This window comes from Eublepharis macularius, chromosome 2 (assembly GCF_028583425.1).
Source record: "Eublepharis macularius isolate TG4126 chromosome 2, MPM_Emac_v1.0, whole genome shotgun sequence".
NCBI classification, from domain to species: domain Eukaryota; kingdom Metazoa; phylum Chordata; class Lepidosauria; order Squamata; family Eublepharidae; genus Eublepharis; species Eublepharis macularius.
The window spans coordinates 12,301,358-12,321,103 of NC_072791.1; the positions used below are offsets into that span (position 1 = coordinate 12,301,358).

General features: G+C 44.8%; 1 protein-coding gene across 1 annotated transcript in view; it reads left to right on the top strand.

Annotated features, from left to right (window-relative positions):
- LRRC9 (leucine rich repeat containing 9) overlaps positions 1–19,746 on the top strand; it is a 77,096-nt gene that overhangs the window by 32,450 nt on the left and 24,900 nt on the right. Inside the window, exons 17-25 of the mRNA XM_054971950.1 lie at positions 282–401; positions 1,604–1,795; positions 2,777–2,902; positions 4,649–4,780; positions 10,068–10,245; positions 10,351–10,571; positions 14,698–14,820; positions 17,743–17,873; positions 19,542–19,650. Of these exons, the coding sequence (XP_054827925.1) occupies positions 282–401; positions 1,604–1,795; positions 2,777–2,902; positions 4,649–4,780; positions 10,068–10,245; positions 10,351–10,571; positions 14,698–14,820; positions 17,743–17,873; positions 19,542–19,650 (1,332 nt within the window). The remainder of the gene's footprint in view (positions 1–281; positions 402–1,603; positions 1,796–2,776; positions 2,903–4,648; positions 4,781–10,067; positions 10,246–10,350; positions 10,572–14,697; positions 14,821–17,742; positions 17,874–19,541; positions 19,651–19,746) is intronic.

The window sequence follows — 19,746 nt, forward strand, 5'->3', positions numbered from 1 at the left end:
CTTTAGAAAACTATTTACACCTTTAAATTCCATACCCACATCAAGTAGTACAATTTTACATGCTAAGTTATAAATGATGCATATTAAATTTGATAAGTGTTACATAAACTTTCCAAAATTTCAGTTTTCCAAAATCCCCATCACGTCTTGAAAGTTTCCAGAAATGTTACATCTCTGCCCAAGACTTTTGGATGTCTTCTGTCACCTTTAGGCTTCTTTTGGGCACTGCGGAGACCCACCAGAACTGTCAATAACAAAACAATCTCGGTTTTTAACGTTAGGTTCTGAACTTGCATGGAAACCGGGTGACCAAGCTACGAGAGATATCCAAGCTCACGGCGCTGCAGAAGCTGATTGTCAGTTTTAATGAATTAACTTGCCTAGACGATGTTTATCACCTGGTAAGGTAAACATGTCCATGTTTAGCTCGTAATCGTGAAAAATCATCCATGATTTCTCCTAGAATAAGGAGTCTCCAACTTTTTTGAGGCCGCAGCCACTTTTGGAATTCTAGCACAGGGTGGTGGGCGCATCCACAGAACAGCTGCCTCAGGAGGCGGGGCCAACAACAGAATGGCTGCTGCAGGAGGCGGGGCCAACCATAGAATGTCGAGAAGTGAGGATATGCATAGTAGTAATAGTAACTCTTCAGAATTTCAGGCAGAAGCTCTGCTTATCAGGATACCTTTTAAAATGAACTTGAAGTTTAAGAAATATTCTCTTGCATACACAGAGCTAACCTTCAGTCGTGCAGTGAAGATCCTCTTGCAGTAGTGCTAGCTGCTGCCAAAGTAATTTTTTAAAAAGCTGCATGGCCAATCACATCTTCAGTGGCCAGTGAAAAGCACTGACACCCCCCGCCCCAGAAGGACTTTGGAAGGAAGTTGAGGGATGATTTATTTATTTCTGTGTCTTCCTTATATGCCACATTCTGGCTTTTAAGAGGCCCTCAAGGCAGCTAACTACAAACACAGATCTATGGTTTCCAGGTCGATTTGTGGAGGGGCCATAGCTCAGGAGTAATGCATCTACTTGGCATGGAGAAGGTCCAAAATTCAATCCCTAACATATCTGCTTAAAAGGACCAGGTAGCAGGTGATGTGAAAGACCCTGCTTTGTCTGAGTAGACAGTACTATCCTTGATGGACCAAGGCTCTGATTGAATAGAAGGCAGCTTCATATTTTCTAATGGTTTAGGAGGGCACAGAATTTTGGACTGCGCCCTTCATTAGTTCACTTGGAATACTGTGTAACTCAAAAGCTGTGTACTGTGCGGAATTCTGTGTAACTCAAAAGCTCCCACATTTCTCCATAATCAAAGAGCCATTGATCCAGTCCTAGAATTCTTCCAATGCCCTCCTTCAGTAGTTCTGAGAGTGGACCACTTGTAGAAGCCAACAAAAACAACCAGTTTCTTATTCTACTTGTCTACCTCTAGGTGACGTGCAGCATGTTCTTGAAGGGCTTGGGGAACTGTCGAGGAAGCCCCCTTGCACTAGGGAACTTAGCCAGAACTGATGCCTATTTAGGGAAGCCTTATCAGCATGCTCAATGATTTCCTGTCTTTTAAAAACTTGTCCTCCTATTTGATACTATATTTTAGCCCTATCTGGAATATTTTGACGCCAGCCACAACCACGTGATCACCCTGGAGGGCATTAGAGGTCTCAACAAACTGAAGCACTTGGATTTGAGCTGGAATCAGCTGAAAAAGACATGGGAAGAAATTAATGTTTTACGGAGGCACACACCCACGGTGCTCAATCTGAATATCAAGCATAACCCGTGGCATAAGGTATGTTTCAATCTGAACATATTCTCCCCAGAAAGGTTCAGGTTTTTTTTTCTTTGTTTTGTGCTGAACTTGAATAACATTGTTACTACTACCACCACAACTATTTAATGTAATTTATACCCTGCCTTTCTCCCTAACAGGAACCCAAAGCAGTTCTCCTCCATTTTCCCCTTCTGAACAACACTGTGAAATAGGCTAGGCTGCTAGTGTGTGACTGGTCCACGGTCACTCACTGAGCTTCCATGGCAGAGCAGGATTTGAACCCGGGTCGCTCAGACCGTAGTCCGACACTCGAGCCACTATATCCTACTAGCTGTTACTATATATCTGTTGATTTCATTGAAAAGTTATTTTGAACTTCAAATCGTTCTAGTTAATATTTCAATCGAGTAAAAGCATTTACCGTCAATGCCTTCAAGTACCATTGCCATTGTACCTCTACTACTTGGAAGTCATTATTTTAGTACTAATGCTACTGCCACTTGCAGTCATTGTAAGTCACTATTGTTAGCACCCTGTACCTCTAAGATTGCTATTGCATCATGCCACAATTACAGTTGTTGCCACCACCCACTATCATCACTCCCTGTTGCTACTAATATTTACAATTTTGGACATGTTGTGTTGGGGTTCCCCGACTTGACTCTGAAGCAGTCAGTCTCATGTCACGTAGCTCGGAACTCATTTTCCAAGCATGTGGGGCCTTGACTCAGATCAGCCACCCCCCAATCCGAACCAGGGCCCCGTGAGTTCAGGAAATTACTTCTCATCGGCATGACGTACTACTGATTGCTTCAAAGTCAGGTCGAGTAACCCTGATGTAACAAATCAAAATGAGTCGTTTGGCTGTCGGCCTTGTACCGGTAAAGGGGCATGATGGAGTTTTGCTGGGGAACCCATGCTGTAAAGTCGATTTCCCCCACCAAACGGTTCCATACTAAAGAAGAACAATTCTGTTTTGTCATCTTTTTTCCCCCCAAGCCAGCGTCTGTGCGGTTGAGTGTGATCGGCCAGCTGAGGACCCTAAGTCATCTAGATGGTGTCCCAATTTCTGAGGATGAGGCTGCCGCTGCAGCTCATTTCATAGCAGAATCCAAAATCTCTCAGGTTTGGTGTTCTTCGGCAGGTTGCGAGCGTTTTCCTTGGCCCAGTGTATGTTGTTGGGACCCTTTGAAATCTTCCAAGTGTAGAATTTCCTCTTGCTGCGATTTTAAGAGTCTGAATTCTCCCTGCAAAGCATCATTTCCTGTAGCACAGAAGCACATTTTGGCAAGAGACAGTTCTACAGCACACTTATTTGGGATCATGCTATTCCCAAGGAATTCATCCATGTCCCGTGGCTTCCATCATTCATTCAAGAGGGTTCACCCACATCATTCCACTGTATGCATGAGAAAATTAAAAAACTGGGAGAAGTGATTCATTTCTGTGTAATTTGGGGCCTGTAAATGGAACTCCAGGAAGCCAACTTGTGCTGTAGATGTTTAGTGGTTTCCACACAATCACTTGTAAGAGTGCGCAGGGCTGGCAGCAGGCCTAGAAGCCTTAGGGATGCGCTGGTTGTATGAAACAGCAGCAGCATCAGGGTGGAAGGTTGCCAACACCAGGGCCGTTTTCACACTACTTACCTTGCCTCGGAACGACCCGAAACATTGTGCAAAAAACTCAGAAGATCGCGTTTTCTCGTGTGAGATTTGCACGACGTCGTGCAAATCTCGTGCAAGAAAACGCAATCTTCCACGTTTTTTGCACGATGTTTCGGGTCGTTCCGAGGCAAGGTAAGTAGTGTGAAAACGGCCCAGCTTGGGAAAATTCTTGGAGCTCTGGAGGTGGAACTTGGGGAGGGCAAGGTTTGGGGAGGGGAGGGACCTCAGTGTGATAGAATGCAGCCTTCAAAGCAGCTGTTTTCTCTAGGGGAACCAATCTCTGTAGTCTTGAGATCAGTTGTAATTCTAGGAGATCTCTGGGCCCCATCTGGAGGTTCAAAAACCCCCAAGAGTATCACGTTAAAAAGCCAAAGCAAAAAACAGAACAAGCCGTGATAGACTGACTAAATAGATTTGTAATGTCTCAGTCAAAACTTATTAATGCAAATCTATTACAGAAAACCTTAGTATTGGAGATCTTTCATCAAGTAGCACATATACATAAACTTGGTTACGTATAGAAGGCAAAGCATCTTACAAAAAATCAATATCACTTTAACAAAAGCATAGACAAAGTGCCAAGTAAACATATTCAGTCTTCCTATATAATAACAAAGTGCCAGTGCCTATCCTTAACAATAAATGTTGTTTAACAAGTAACTATAATATACAGTACTACATGTATTCAAATATTTTTTAGGAAGTGCAAGTAAATCTAAAGGTTATTCAGTAAGAATGGTTCAATGTATATTATACGAGACTCTTTTATAGTAATCCAGTGGTGATAATTCTTGATAATAACTGCGACGGGAAGCCAGCAAATGATCCCGTTTCAAATCATATTCTTCATCCAGGCAGTTATTATTAATGAGGCTTGATCAAATACAACAAGGCATTCAATGTGTTTCAAAAGCCATCAGCAGCCGTTCTCCATTTTAGGAGGTTGGCAACCTGAGTGAGGTGAGGTTCTATATTACCTGTTTTCCATCGCTGCTTCTATTGGTGCAGAAGAGACTAAGTGTTAATAGTCAAGGGAGAGCTTAAGAAGCCAGTTCTCCGTTTTTCTTCAACAAAGGGCCATCAATTAATGACAGCAGAAAGAATGTCAAAGCAGGGGTCGGGTGGAGCTAGGAGCAGGGCCCCAGATGCTATGGGTGGAGGCCATTTTTTGTTTCACCGTTTAAATGGGGTGACTTCATTTTCACAGGTGGCTCTGCTGGAGCATTCAAGGACAGATACGGAGACGATACGTATTCTTAGTGTATTGCCTCATGCCAAAATCCTGAGCCAGCTTAGCAAGAAGAAGCTGGACATACTTCAGAACAACTGGTTTACATTGGTAAGGGGGAGCCTTATTGAACATTGTGCACTCGTTCTTAAAATAGGATAGCTCTTCCCTGCCCTTATCCTTCATTGTGATCATCATGTGGTCGGTGTCTTCTTTCACTTACGGGATTCCTCTGGAATTCCTTAGGAGGGAATACATTCTCCTGTGCTGCAAAATATGCTGTAAACACCACCCATAATAGCAAATGTTGCAGTAGTATTGGGGGGTGGGCAGAGAATTCTGTCCACAGATATTCCTAGGTGGTGATACCGTGCATTTGTGCCAGGTTCCATGGAGAAGCAATCTGGAAATATAACCATGGAGATCTACAAGGAATTGCAGGGGGATGGCTAAGGGGAGAGGTGAGGGGAGAGGTCATTAGCATCTCCCCTCCCCCCCCCCACATCACTCTTTCTCTCACCTGTGCCCATTCCTTCCACTCTCACTTACCGTTCCTTCCACTCTCACTTGCCATTCTTCCCACTCTCATTTGCCATCTTCCCTTTCCTATTCAGCCTGGTCTTTGTGGAGGGGTCATGACTCAGTGAAAGAGTCTCTGCTTTGCATGCAGAAGGTCTCAGGTTCAACCCCTAGCATCTCCAATTAAAATGACCAGGCAGCATGTGATGTGAAAGACCCTCTGCCTGAGACCTTGGACAAATGTTGCCTACCTAGCAGACAAGACTTCGATGAACCAGTGTTCTGACCCAGCCTCCCCATTGTTGTCACCTTGCTTTCTCAATGCCTGCCGCAGACATGCATGGAGCCCTCTTGGTCCTGCAAAGAATGGTGGGCCTCAGCCTTTAGGCAGAGGAAAAGGAGCACATGCAGCTTGAGGCTAGCCTTCTGCTTGTGCTCAGCAGCCAGGCTTCAGCTGTGAAGTCAGACTCTTTCTCTGAAAGTTACAGATCTTAGAGTCTTAGCATCTATTTTCCTCCTTTCTGGAAGGTGCTGCTATATTAAATTTGTGTTCAGGTTCCAAGTGGTAACTATTCCTGACACCTGGCTTTAAGTCCTGTTCAGCTGTGAAATATCCTAGGTGGCCTTGAGCCTGTTCTGTCTCTTTCTCAGCAGCAGCAGACTATCTTCCTCCTTCACAAGGTGGTTGTTGTGAAGATAAAATGGGGCTGTCCCATATAGGTTGCACTGACCTTCTGATGGGAAGGGCAGGGCTCAATTCGAGGGGGAACGTGCAGGAACGCAGTTCTGGCAGTTCCCCAAAGAGGTCACATGGCAGGTGGCCCTGCCCACCTGACTCTCGGCCATTTTGGGCCCGTTTCAGCCTGGATTGGGCCTCTGACGGGTGGTGGATCACTCTCCCATTCAGCAGCGGCCCGATCCTGACCATTTTGGGCCCAATTTCGGCCCTGAATGGCCAGGATTGGGTCCAAAACAGCTAGGAAAGGTGATGTCAGGGGGTGTGGCATATGCAGATCAGTTATGCAAATGACACACTTCCGGCTATGGCAAGGGGTGTGGCATATGCTAATGAGTTGTGCTAATGAGTGCCTTCAGCTCTTTTTCTACGAAATGACCCCTGGGGAAGGGAAATAGGACAGGAAGGGTGAGGACAATTTCTTTCTTTCTTTCTTTCTTTCTTTCTTTCTTTCTTTCTTTCTTTCTTTCTTTCTTTCTTTCTTTCTTTCTTTCTTTCTTTCTTTCTTTCTTTCTTTCTTTCTTTCTTTCTTTCTTTCTTTCTTTCTTTCTTTCTTTCTTTCTTTCTTTCTTTCTTTCTGTCGTTTATAGTCCACCTTTCTCACCAAGATTACACAGTGTGAGATTAGTACAGTCAATATCAAGGACATTTCAATAAACAATGCCATAGGGTAAATTAATGCAAGTTTACAAAGATATAACATTAGCAAAAATCTGATACAGAGTTGAAGAAATGCTGAAACAGAGCAAAAGCAATTCTAGGACTGCCATTCGACAACATGGAACTACTCTGTAGGGTCAAACTTAAAGCAACGGGTAGTACTCAGGAGCACATATGTAAAGCAACAGATAAGACAGAAGGCAACATAGTGGTGAAGTCTGTGGTCACTACCTCGTTAGTGAAGCATCTCTTTGAGACCCCCTTCCTACAATACAGCCGTCCTCTCCGAGTAAAAAAGCCCTTTGAATAATTCAGTTTTGCATTGATCTTCTCAGGCCAGCGTTCCCGTATTGACCTTCCTTCCCGTGTACATGTTTATGAGTATATGTTTGGTTTTATTGTTTTATATGTGTGCATATATCAAAAATATGTGTGTGCGCTTATGTTTGTTTTGTTGAATTGGTTTGTTGTTTTCACTCACGCACACATTGTTTTAATGTTTTGATCATGCACTGCCTTGGGTGAACTGGGTGAAAAGGCAGCAACAAAAATGTGTTTTAAATAAAATAATAAAATATACAACCATGGAAAATAAGTATTAAGCAGGGAAGATTATTTGGTAAGACATGCTTTAGAGAGAATAAAATAAATTGTAGAAGAAGCAAGTAACTCATGGTGGAAATCGAAGTTTTTAAAAATTCTTTAAAAAATTCTGTAGAATTTGGGTGTGGTCCTCTCAGCATCTCAGGTGCAATTTTGGCATAAGCAGGGCTCATTTTGAGGGGGAACGCACAGGAACGCAGTTCCGGTAGTTCCCCAAAGAGGTCACATGTCAGGTGGCCCCACCCACTTGACTGTCAGCCATTTTGGGCCTGTTTCAGCCTGGATTGGGCCCAAAACAGCCCGGACCAGGCCTCTGACGGGTGGTGGATCACTCTCCCGCTCAGCAATGGCCCAATCCTGGCCATTTTGGACCACTTTTCGGCCATTTTCAGCCCCTTTTTGCCATTTTGGGCTCAATTTCGGCCCTGAATGGCCAGAATTGGGTCCAAAACAGCCAGACTAGGTGATGTCAGGGGGTGTGCCATATGCAAATCAGTTATACTAATGACACACTTCCGGTGATAGCAAGGGGTGCGACATATGCTAATGAGTTACGCTAATGAGTTCCTCCAGCTTTTTCCTACGAAATTACCCCTGGGCATATGCAATCGGCAGATGGTCTGTCAGCCAGTGGTCCACCTAGTTTAGAGCCACTGGAAAACTGCTCTTTATTCTCTTGGGACCAAACTGGTCCAGCTAATTTTGGAGCAATACACCCAGGCAATCTTCCTTCAGATGCCGCCCATTGTCTTGAATGACCACCTGCCATTTCAAGTGCAAATCATAAGAGAAACCCATGCAGTCCAGAGAGATCCTCAGGCACTCAGACCTGTCTTAACCTATGTTGTGACCCATCTTCAGGAATCATGTTAATCTGGCAAGCTGGAAAGGTTAAAAGCTCCTCTGTCAGTTCAATTTGTAGCATGGCGCGCAGCATAGCTAGAGGAGAACACATTTGCACAGAGGAGCATCATGTTTTTGCTCTTGGTACGTTGAGAGAAGCGCATTTACAGAAATTACCCTGAGAAGCCACAATTCGGCCGATGGTGTCAACGTTACACTGTATGACATCAGCACCAAAGGTGGTTCATGTCAGGACAGAATGTGTCCACGTAGAAAGGAAACAGCATCGCACCAAGAGGTGCAAAGAAGGACCTTTGAGCGATTCTCTGATTGGTTTCAGAGAAACGGTTTCAAATCGCTTATTCGCTGGATGTCCTTTGGCAAGTCTCAACCTCAGTTCTGCAGCCTGCCAAACAGGAATCGTAGGAAGTAGATAGACTGTCATCTTTTTGTAAGCATAAAAGAGAAAAACTTGGTATCCACCCTGAGAAGGGCCAGTCCTCCAGCCAGGTAAGTTTTGGGGGCCGCCCAATGACCATCAGTAGCAGAGAACGTGACAAGCACCACCTGTTGGATCTGTGCTCCCACTGTACAAGTCTGATCCAAAAGGAAAAGGAGAGAGTACAGTTAGAAAAATGCACAATATAAATACAGGATAGCAACTTGAGTAGCCCAGACTCACTCAACCATATCAGACATCAGAAGCTAAGCAGGGTCAGCCCTTGTTAGTATTTGGATAAGAGACCACCTTGCCTTGAAAACCCCATGAAGGGATGCAACTTAGAGCCAGTTTGGTGTAGTGGTTGAAAACGGCAGGACTCTAATCTAGAGATCCGGGTTTGAATCCCTATTCCTCTGCTTGAAGCCAGCTGGGTGACCTTGAGTCAGTCACAGCTCTCTCGGAGCTCTCTCAGCCCCACCCACCTCACAGGGTGATTGTCGTGAGGATAATAATAACACACTTTGTAAACCGCTCTGAGTGTGGCATTAAGTTTTCCTGAAGGGCGGTATATAAATTGAACTGAATGTTGTTATTAACAGCACTTTATTATTATTAAATACAATATAAAATAACATGAGTAACTATCAATCATGACTTAAGCACCCATCAGTCTTAAATGAATCATATACTCAAAGATGGAATGCCAGCGATACTCTGTTTTGAAAAAGTTCTTCATCAGTGAACAGATTATGGAAGTCTTTAGGCAAGCTGGATTTGTATAATTTCCTAGTTCAATTGAAGACAGGATTGCTTTATCTTGCAGTGTGTTAAAACCAAATAAAAAGAGGTGGGGAAATCCACATTTGTGATCTTCTAAAAGGGAGAAGCCACGCTGGCTGCTTACTCCCGCTTGTGTCAACGTGAAAATGAAAACCAGCTCGAGTCTGAGTCAAGTCACTGTGTGTTGCCTCTGGTTCAGCTCAGACTCAGCCAACACCGGGTGCAAGGGGTTAACAGGTGTGATTCGCATATGGCGACAAAATACTACAAACTCGCCCTTTAACATTCGGAGTAGGACAAGTGATGTGGTTTAAATCACGTTGTCTAAAATCTCAAATTCAAAAATCCCATGCATATGGCAAATTGGAAGGACTGAACCCTTGATGGGCTAACAGGCGTGACTGCCTTTGGCTAGGTAGGTCTCAAGTTCTTTTTGTTAGACCCTTCCCATCGGGGACCCCAGGCCAGTTATAGGGCTGCCAACCTCTAGGTGAGGGCTGGAGTTCTCCTGTAATTACGGTTGACCTCCAGACTCCAGAGATCAATTCCCCTGGAGGAAATGCCAGCTTTGGAGGTTGGACTTTATAGTATCACATTCCCGCTAAGCTCCCGTTCCCAAACCCTGCTTCCCAAGTTCCACCCCCAAATCTCCAGGAATTTCCCAAGCCAGAATAGGCAACAACAACCAGTTAGGATGACCCTACATGTGGGCAGAAATGTGAGACTTCACTGTACCCCTCTCCTTGCAACATGGCAATGCTAGGCTGCTGCGTGGAGGTGTTTTTCTTCTATTTATTTATTTATTTATCTTCCAGATCACAGCATTAGATCTTGACGGGCAACATCTCAGCAAAATCTGCAATTTGGAAAAACTGGAGAATTTGCGGTGGGCGTCATTTAGCAATAATAACCTTACCAGGATAGAAGGGCTGGATTCTTGTCTTAACCTGGAGGAGCTCACGTTGGACGGGAACTGCATCTCGAACCTCGAGGGTAATGTATTTGCCTTCTCCGTGCCAGGCACATGTGCTGAGTGACCTGCGGTGGTGGCAGAGAGGCTTAGTTACCCAGCGTTTCAGCAGTGTTCCCCTTCCTCAGGTATTTCAAAGCTCTCCAAACTGATGCGATTGAGTGCTAACAACAACCATCTCACCAGCCTGGAGAGACACGTTTTTGACAGCTTGTTGCACCTTCACTATCTCTCCCTTGAGAACAACCGGATTACATCGCTGGCGGGTTTGCAAAAAAACTCTGCACTCATTGAACTCTACATAAGCAACAACTACGTGTCCTCCAGCCAAGAGATCTATCATCTCAAGGTAAACTTTTCTCCAAAGCTGCATCTTAACAATACGGGGGACACAGGCTGTTATCGGGGTCCTCAGATCCATCTAACACTCACACTACTCTGGGGATTCATGTTTAAAAAACGGTAGGTTGCTCAGCGTGGCTCAGAGTGGCCCATGACGGCAAAGAAGGGCTTCCACTTTTCCTCCTATGCTGTTTCTCCTAGTGGAAATGGCTTTAGAGGGGCCTGTTTGCCCATTCCTCGGGCTCTGTGTGTCCTTGATCACATGATCCCAGAACACATGGCGCCCGAAGAAAGGATGGAGCAGAGTTATTTTCTGTTGCTTCAGAGGGTCACACCAGAACCAATGGCTTAAAATTAAATCAAAAGTGCTGTATTTAATATTTATATCTGCCAATTTTAATTGTATATGGAAGAATGTCTTAATGTTTTTATAATGTTTTTATTGTTTTTAATTTTTATGTAGAGGTCGTATGTTGTTATACCACCCCTGAGCCTGTCTGACAGGGAAGGCGGTCTAGAAGTGTAATACATATATACATACATACATACATACATACATACATACATACATAAATGTTGTCTAAATATTAGGAAGAACTTCCTGATGGTTAGAGCGGTTCCTCGGTAGAACAGGCTTCCTTGGGAGGTGGTGGGCTCTCCTTGTTCAGAGGTTTTTAAGCAGATGGCCATCTGTCAGCAATGCTGGTTTTATGAATCAGTATGAACTTGGGCCAATTGTGAGATGGAGGTCAGGAAGGGATGAGCCGGTGCTAGGCTTTCTTGGCCCTTTCTTATGTGCCCAGGGTAATGCCAACCGCCACTTTGGGGGTCAGGAAGGAATTTACCTTCAGGCCAGATTGGCCAAGGGTCCAGGAGATGTTTTTTATTCCTCTGGGCATTGAGTAGAGATCGCTGGGGAGTAGGTGGTAGCTGTGAATTTCCTGCATTGTACATGGGGTTGGACTAGATGACCCTTGGGTCTGTTCCAGCACTATGATTCTATGACAAACAGCCCCATATACAGCTGTTTCCTTTAGGAAAGATGGAATGAGAAGGAGGGCAGGAGCTCCACCCCTCGCAGCGCTCAGAGCTGGGCTGAATGACCCGCCGTTTTTAAAATGTGAGTCCCTGGAGTCCCTGTGACACTGAGAGATCTCTGTCTTTTGGTGCTACACCTCTGAAGATGCCAGCCACAGCTGCTGGCGAAACGTCAGGAACTACAATGCCAAGACACGGCAATACAGCCCGGAAAACCCACAACAACCAGTGTTGAACAAATTGGTCATAGTGGGCCTCTGGTGTGTCTTGTTTGCTCCTAGAAACCCCACAATAATATGCCTTTGACAGCTTGGAAAAGGATCATTCAAGGAAACTGTGTGGATGCATTTGGGATGGAAAAGCTTTCCTTCCCTGTCGCTGTCACCATTGCCCCAGCCGTTTCATGTGTCCTCGGGGGGGGGGGGGGGTTGCACAGGGTCCTTGACTGTGCAGAAGAGAATGCTCAGGAGCAGATGTTCCATGTTTGGAGCCCCCAGGGACATCTTCTCAGTATATGGCAACTGTGCAGAAATCTGGCTTGTGGAGGAAAGCAGTTTAACCTGCTTCCCTGCACCCTTTTCCCAACATGAAATGGGTCTGCAGGGCTGCCATATGCCCTATGGGGTAAAGAAACAGGTCTCTTGTATGTTTTTCCCGGTAGGGTAAATAGCAGCCCTGTGTAGTCATTTCGAAGTTGGGAAAAGACATTCTGAGAAAGAGTTGTCATCCTTTGCACCATGATCCAGTCTGAATCAGGCCCTGGGCACTTGAAAAACAAGTTGTGCAGTGGCTTGGCATCTGACTGTTGGCATCAAACAGTCCAGCCTAAATGTTACAAATGGTAATGTGTTGTTTGGGCCTCTCACACCTATCTTCCTGTGGCTTTTCATACTTGCATGTATCCCCATGCTATAAGGGAGTTGATAGTTTCCACTCCCATTTCATTTTTTTTAATTGGAAGGTTTCTGTAAAAGAGCATTGAAATCAGCTCGGCCATGTTGGAAGTAGATAAGCACCGAGTGATTACTGACCCATGCGGGGAACATCGCACATTTTCTTGGCAGATTTTTTGTTACGGGGTGGTTTGCCATTGCCTTCCCCAGTCATCTACACTTTACCCCCAGGAAACTGGGTATTCATTTTACCGACCTCGGAAGGATGGAAGGCTGAGTCAACCTTGAGCCAGCTATCTGAACCCGGCTTCTGCCAGGATTGAACTCAGGTTGTGAGCAGAGCTCGGACTGCAGTACTGCAGCTTACCACTCTGCACCACAGGGCACTCGATGTTGCATGTAATTAGAAAGAAATTTAAGAACTGCACACCCAAGGTATTGGGGCCTAAATAACCCCAGTGTACTAAATACAATGCCTACTTTGTCAATGAGATGTTAACCATTTGTTTTTTTCTTTTTTAATCGTGTTACCAGGCTGTTTTTATTTGAAGGAAAGTTTAAATAATGCCACCAGAATGTCATTTTTTGTGCTTTGCCCTTCCTTGTCAGTTGCCTGTTTTATGATATTAGTATATTGTATTTTCCATGGGTAGTTTTTAAGCTATGCTTTCCACATCTTGATAAATTCAGAATTCAAAAATGATTTGCAGATGTTTCTGGAAGGGTTTATCATTGTGAAGCAGAGGATAGAAATTTAGTAGATGATAATGATGATGATGATGATGATGATAAACATAGCCAATTTAGTGATAATAGATAATAATTAACTCAATAGAAAGCATTAGACAAGCCTTTAGCCCAGTCCTTTAGCTGTAGTTTATGGATACTAACACTAAACCTACCTTTTAAGTTTGTCCTATGAGGATTCCGGAGATAATGTATATGAAACACTTGAAACATTCAAAAGCACTATTTAAAGCAGGGTTGCAAATAGAGATGGGCACGAACCGAAATACGAACCAAAATTAAGAACGATGTGGTTCGCGAACCAGCGGTCCATCAGATCCCATTTCTTTCTTTTTTTTTTTACTTTTTATTTTGCATTTTTATATAACTTTTTCCAAAAACTACAAATAACCAAATTAAACAACAGCATAATGGGCAATACATGGAAGAGATGAAAACCTTGATGTTTTAACAAACAGCCAATATTAACATTGAAAACAATACACTGAGTATAAGAAGTCACATTATAGCAAAGAAGCTAAGTGTATGTAAATCTACGTTACATCAGATCCCATTTCTGACGAACCACCATGAACTTTTAGGCTGGTTTGTTTGGTTCATTTTTTGGTTCATCACTGCAGACAGCCTGGTGCCAATCAATCAGTTTCCTAGGCAACAGGGGATGGACTTCCTGTAGACCTTCTGCTGACCCAGAAGTGAACTTCTGCTGGCCTGGAAGTGACCTTCTGCTGACCCGGATGTGATGATTTTCTGACCTGGATGTGACGTTTTCACGAACCAAACAAACCGGTTCGCGAACCAGGGGCAGGTTCGTGAAAGTTCATGGTTCGTGGTTCGTGAAATTTGACGAACCATGAACCACATGGTTCGGCTTTTTCTGGTTCGTGCCCATCTCTAGTTGCAAACTCTGGATTGGTAAAATTCACAGAGATTTAGGGTGGAACCTGGGATGATGGGTTTGGGGAGGGAAGTGGTCTCAGCAAGATACCATGTCCTGGAGTCCTCCCTCCAAATCAGCCATTTTCTCCACTGGAAGTGATCTCTGTAAGCCTAGAGACCATTTGCAATTCTGAGAGGTTTCCAGGCCCCACCTGGAGGATGGCAACCCGAATATTAAGACAACGTATTACTATTTTTTAAATTAAAAGTATAATCACAGTTGGCTAGCTGTTGCAGTGTAAGGGATTATTCCAACATTCCTTTGCCCCAAGATTGCCCCAGGACAGGGAGATCAAGAGCAGATTTCATGCTCGTAGTCTCCCCTCTTCACCGCCCTGCTCTGCTCATCAGCGGGGAGAAATGAAGCTCTAAAGATGAAGATTGCTGGTATGTGGGCAGATAAACTCTTTGTCGAGGGTTTAATTATCTCAGTCCATAATCCCATTACTACAGGATTTCTCTGGTCCTTAACACGGTCAGGTTAATTAAAGTGTTGACCATCTTGCTATTTCCTAGGGGCTGAACAATCTGGTTATCCTTGACATGTATGGAAACCTAATCGTTTGGAAGCAAGATAATTACCGGCTCTTCGTTATTTTCCATATCCCATCGCTAAAGGCCTTAGATGGTGTCGCAGTGGTAAGAGAGTTTTCCTCCTCTTACATTACTTTTGCTTAAACTTAGAAGTAAATATGATGATACACACAAAGCCAGTGTGATGTAGTGGTTAGAGCATAAGACTAGGATCTGGGTTTGGGAAACCAGGGTTTAATTCCCTGTTGTTCCAGGGACGCTTGCTGGGTGACCTTGGACCAGTCACTCGGTCTCAGCCTAACCTACCTCACAGGGTTGTTGTGAGGATGAAATGGAGGAGAGAAGAATGATGCAAGCTGCTTTGGGTTCTCACTGAGGGAGAGGTGGGGTATAAATGAAGTAATAAATGAATAAATAGTGGAAAGTATAGAGGTGCCACCAAAGCCACGAGCAGTGTTGATTCAGCAACTCCGAAATCTCAAACGTCATCCAGTCCCAAACTGGGGCTTTTGCTGCAGAGCCCGCTTTGGGCAGGGGGTGTGTGATCACTGGCAGCCAACATGGTGTAGTAGTTAATGTTGGACTGAGACTAGGATCGGAGAGATCCGGGTTCGAATCCCCTCTCTGCCCCTCACTGGGTGATCTTGGGCCAGTTGCACACTCAGCCTAACCTCCCTCACAGGGTTGTGGTGAAGATAAAATGGCGGAGAGGAGAAAGGTGTAAGTAAGCCACTTGGGATCCCCATTGGGGAGAAAAGTGGGATATAAATGAAGTAAAGAAACAAAAGATGCCATATTGCCACCTTCTGGGGTGGCTTTCCCTCCCCCTCCACACCTGCCAGATAGAGGGTACTTTCTGCCACTGATCATCCACCCACCTGCTTGCTGCTCCAGTGGCCTTAAAATCGGGGAAAAAGTTGTGAACAGCCATATCGGACCACCCAAACTCCAGAACGACTTCTTCTAATGACCTTTTCGCTTGCTCATACTCAAGCGCATGAGCAAGTAAGCTGTATTAACTGCCAACAGCAGTGGCTGCCAGCTACCCTCTTAAGATTGTCAGGCACCATCTTCAGTCCAATGGAAGTAAAAAATGGGAGCAAAGTCACTATGTCATTTCCGGTTGTACCTGGAAATGACTTCACAATGCTCTAGGAATTTCCTGATCTCTGTGATTAAAAACCATAGAGATTTGAGGAATTCCTAGAGCATTGTGACGCCACTTCCAGGGACAACTGGAAATGATGTCATCACTGAAGTGAAGCTTGGAGACTGAGGGTGAGAGTTTGCCTTAAGTCCCCCTGGGGAAAATGGTAATCCGATACTCTCTGCCTCTGGTAGATGTGGAGGAAGAGGAGGAGTTGCCACTGCTACCAAGGGAAAGGGGAACACCAGTGCTCTGAAAATAGCCCAGTGCTGAGATTAGGCAGGGATTAGGTTGCATTCCTGGCTGGTAATGCGTGGTGATCTGTAAGGAATTGGCAGTGGGAGTCTGGCAGCTATTCAGTAATGCCCACCCCAATACTGGTCCTGATGCTTCCCCCACCCCCACCCCCCCGACATACACACACTTCTGCCTTTCTTTATCATGGACTGTGAGTTCTTAAACCATTTCTTCTGTGTTTGCAAGTCCTTGCTGCAAGGCTCAGCACAGAAATATCTTGTGAGTAATAACGGTCTCAAGTTGCCAAGTCAAGCAGCAGGCCGGGGATGTTGGTTTGGAAATAGATCTAACAGCTTGGAGGGATCCCACCTGCAAAGTGACGTGGCAAGCTGGAACCCTTTTTGGCAAGCAGATGGTCTAGGCAAGCCGAGCCAGGTACCTGCTGTGAATTGATTTACTCACAAGTAAGCACTCGAGCTGACATTTCAAGCGATGTATGTTTGCTACACGCAGCACTCCTCCTGTGATACCTGTCCAAATATTGCAATGAGCATTGTGCAAAGGAGTGAATACCTCTTTTAGTTGGAAGGCAATAGGGCAGCATCTTATAACACCTTAAAGACAGAAGGTTTTTTTCCTAGCATAAAATTTCATGGAACTCACAGGTCGTTTTGTCAGATGCGTAATCTAGAATATGCTAGAATAAAAGCGTGTTTGTCTAAATACCACAAGACTCCTGCTTCTTTTGGCTGCAGTGGACTAGCGACAGCGGCCCTTCTGGAATTTTCTTCACTAATGTCCTCTGTTTGCTGTGCAGATATGTCCTTTGACATGGCGCTCTCTGACAGCTGGGGTGCAGTGCAAATTGTACCAGCTGTTTCCAGGGCCTATCCTGAGAAACGCAGCCAGTACAGATAGATGCTTAAAGAACTTTTGAACATATAAAGCTGGCTTCTGTTGCATCACACTCATTCAGAGAAGGGTTGTCTTTCCCACCATCTGCTACCCAAGATCCTTTAACTAAAGATGCTGGGATCAAACCAGGAACCTTCTGTATGCAAAGTGGAAGCTCTGCCACGAAGGGCTACATGACATGCTACGTTTTTGGAGCTGCATGCGCTCCAGATCCTCCACGTGCAGCTCCAAAGTTATGCAGAAAATTTTCAGCTGGGGCCATTTCAACTTGGGTAGCTATTGCAGAGAGGAAGGGAGGAGCCTCAGCATTCCTCATGATGAAGTTCAGAGCAGATTTGGGCTCCTGGGGACTTTAAAAAATGCAGTTCCCTGCAGCTGCTGTGTGATTGCAGGAAATGCAAGCTGGGTCCGGGGAATCCCAAATGGATGTGTCAAAAAACTGTCCTGTGAATGTGGTCCTAAAACCATGGCCCCTTTGCAAGTTTGTGATGCCAGCATGCATTCTCAGTCTGGATTGGGACCTTTTGTTTTTGTTTGCAGTAGTCAGTTGCACATTAAATTGAGCTGGGGTTCCCCAGCCAGCCGAACGCACCATTAACATCAGAAGGGAATGCCTCAGCTTTGTTGGACCAGACAGTACAGTTTGCGGGGTCTTCTGATTCGATATCGTGTTCTTTCTGCCCATATCTTGTACAGCCCCATTAACTTTTGAAACATCTTCTGTCCAGGAACCGCCTGAGATGGAAACTGCAAAAGATTTATTCGGCGGCAAACTTACTTCCGATATGGTTGTCGAAAGACTGGGGCACTCGGACTTCAGCAAAATGCAAGAATTAAACTGGACAGCCTCTATGATCAGGTTAGTAACTTTCAAATGTAAATTCAGAAGGTCCAGCTCTCTGCGTTGGAAGAGCCATACAGCCATGCTCTCGCGACTGCTCCTCTGGGCTTTTCTTAAAAATGACCACAAAAAACAGATTCTAAAGCTTCCTGAAATATAGTTTCTGTTGTTGAGCATTTCTTAAGATATGTTCGCGCTCCTCTTTTTCAGGAGGCAAAGAAGCAAGCAGTCCCTCCCTTCTTGTTCTCCTTCCTCTTAAACAAACACAGTGGATGGTTGTTGTGGCTTTTCCGGGCTGTATTGCCGTGGTCTTGGCATTGTAGTTCCTGACGTTTCGCCAGCAGCTGTGGCTGGCATCTTCAGAGGTGTAGCACCAAAAGACAGATCTCTGTCTTTTGGTGCTACACCTCTGAAGATGCCAGCCACAGCTGCTGGCGAAACGTCAGGAACTACAATGCCAAGACCACGGCAATACAGCCCGGAAAAGCCACAACAACCATCGTTCTCCGGCCGTGAAAGCCTTCGACAATACATCAAACACAGTGGAAATCACAAGTCTCCCTCAATCTGTAAAAACAAATTATGCGCATGAGCAGCCCTGATCAGGACCTCGTGAGAAGGGAAGAGAGTTCTTACTCTTTTAGGTCTATTCAGTTTTGCTAACCAAAACAGGGCTTCCCACGCTGCTGTTAGCAAATTTAAAGAAAAAGACACATTCTAGTTTAAAACCTGCTTAAAACCTTTGAAATACTAATAAAAACTATTCTGGGGACCGGAGGTTCACATATTTAATGCTGCACAACATAAAAAAAAAATACTGCAAATAAAAAAGTAGCACTTCAGGCTGAAAATCTTTGCCTGCCATGTTAGTTTTCCACATACAGGGAATTACTGATGTAGGGAAACTGGGAACAATGGAATCCCTCCCCTGCTGACTGAAGTTATACCAGTCAACCACCTCATTCTAGCCACGTCTTGCACAAGTGAATTCCATTGGTCAGCTATGTGCTGGATGAAGAAGTTCTGTGTTCCGTCTGCCCAATCAGTTTCATCTGGCAAGGTGCCCCCCTCCCCCCTCATTTATTCTGGTGTTTTCTTCTTCCTCTGCCCTACCCATAATTTTATAAGCTGCTCTCATATCTCCCTTTCACTGCTTTTGCCATCTAAACTAAAAAAAACTCAACCGCGTTAGCATTTGTTCATAGGGAGTCTGTTCTAACATCTTGATCGTTTTAGTTAACTTTTTCTGGCAATCCACAATTTCAGCTCTTATGGGAACCTTTTTAAGATGATGTATAGAACTGGGCTGTTTCCACATGGGGACAGGGGAAAGGTACACCCCTTGTGGAAACTGCAGTGAGCGGCGTGAGGGCTTCCAAGGACAACATTTGTGCACCAAATCGGTGCCCTGCTCGCTCCTGATGCCACCCCTCCCTCTTTCACTCTGTTGCAATGGTGCAGAAGTGTTAAGAGGCTATAGTTGTGTGCCCCCCCCCAAACACCTGGCAACCCCTTTTGCCCCTTCCCAAAATGGGAGGGCGGGATCCTGTCTGTATGGGGGAATGATGCCCATGTGGATGCATCCCTGGAAAAGGTACAGAAAAGGGCAGCTACAGACTGCATTGGATTTATTTGACACTGATTTGATTTTTCCCCCCTTTCAAACCCTTTTTTTGCCTGATGTAGAACAATAGATCTCATGCCACCAGACCAGTTTAAAAACATCTACAGTGTGAATTTGCAGAACAACAATCTCACCTCTTTCAGTGGTTTGATTTTCCTCCCGAATATCAAGGTGAGACACTCGTGATTCCTTCATCTTTCTTTTCTGTCCTGGAAGAGAGTATATTTCCAGGATTGACCTAGATCGGGCTCCAGGTTATGGCTGGAA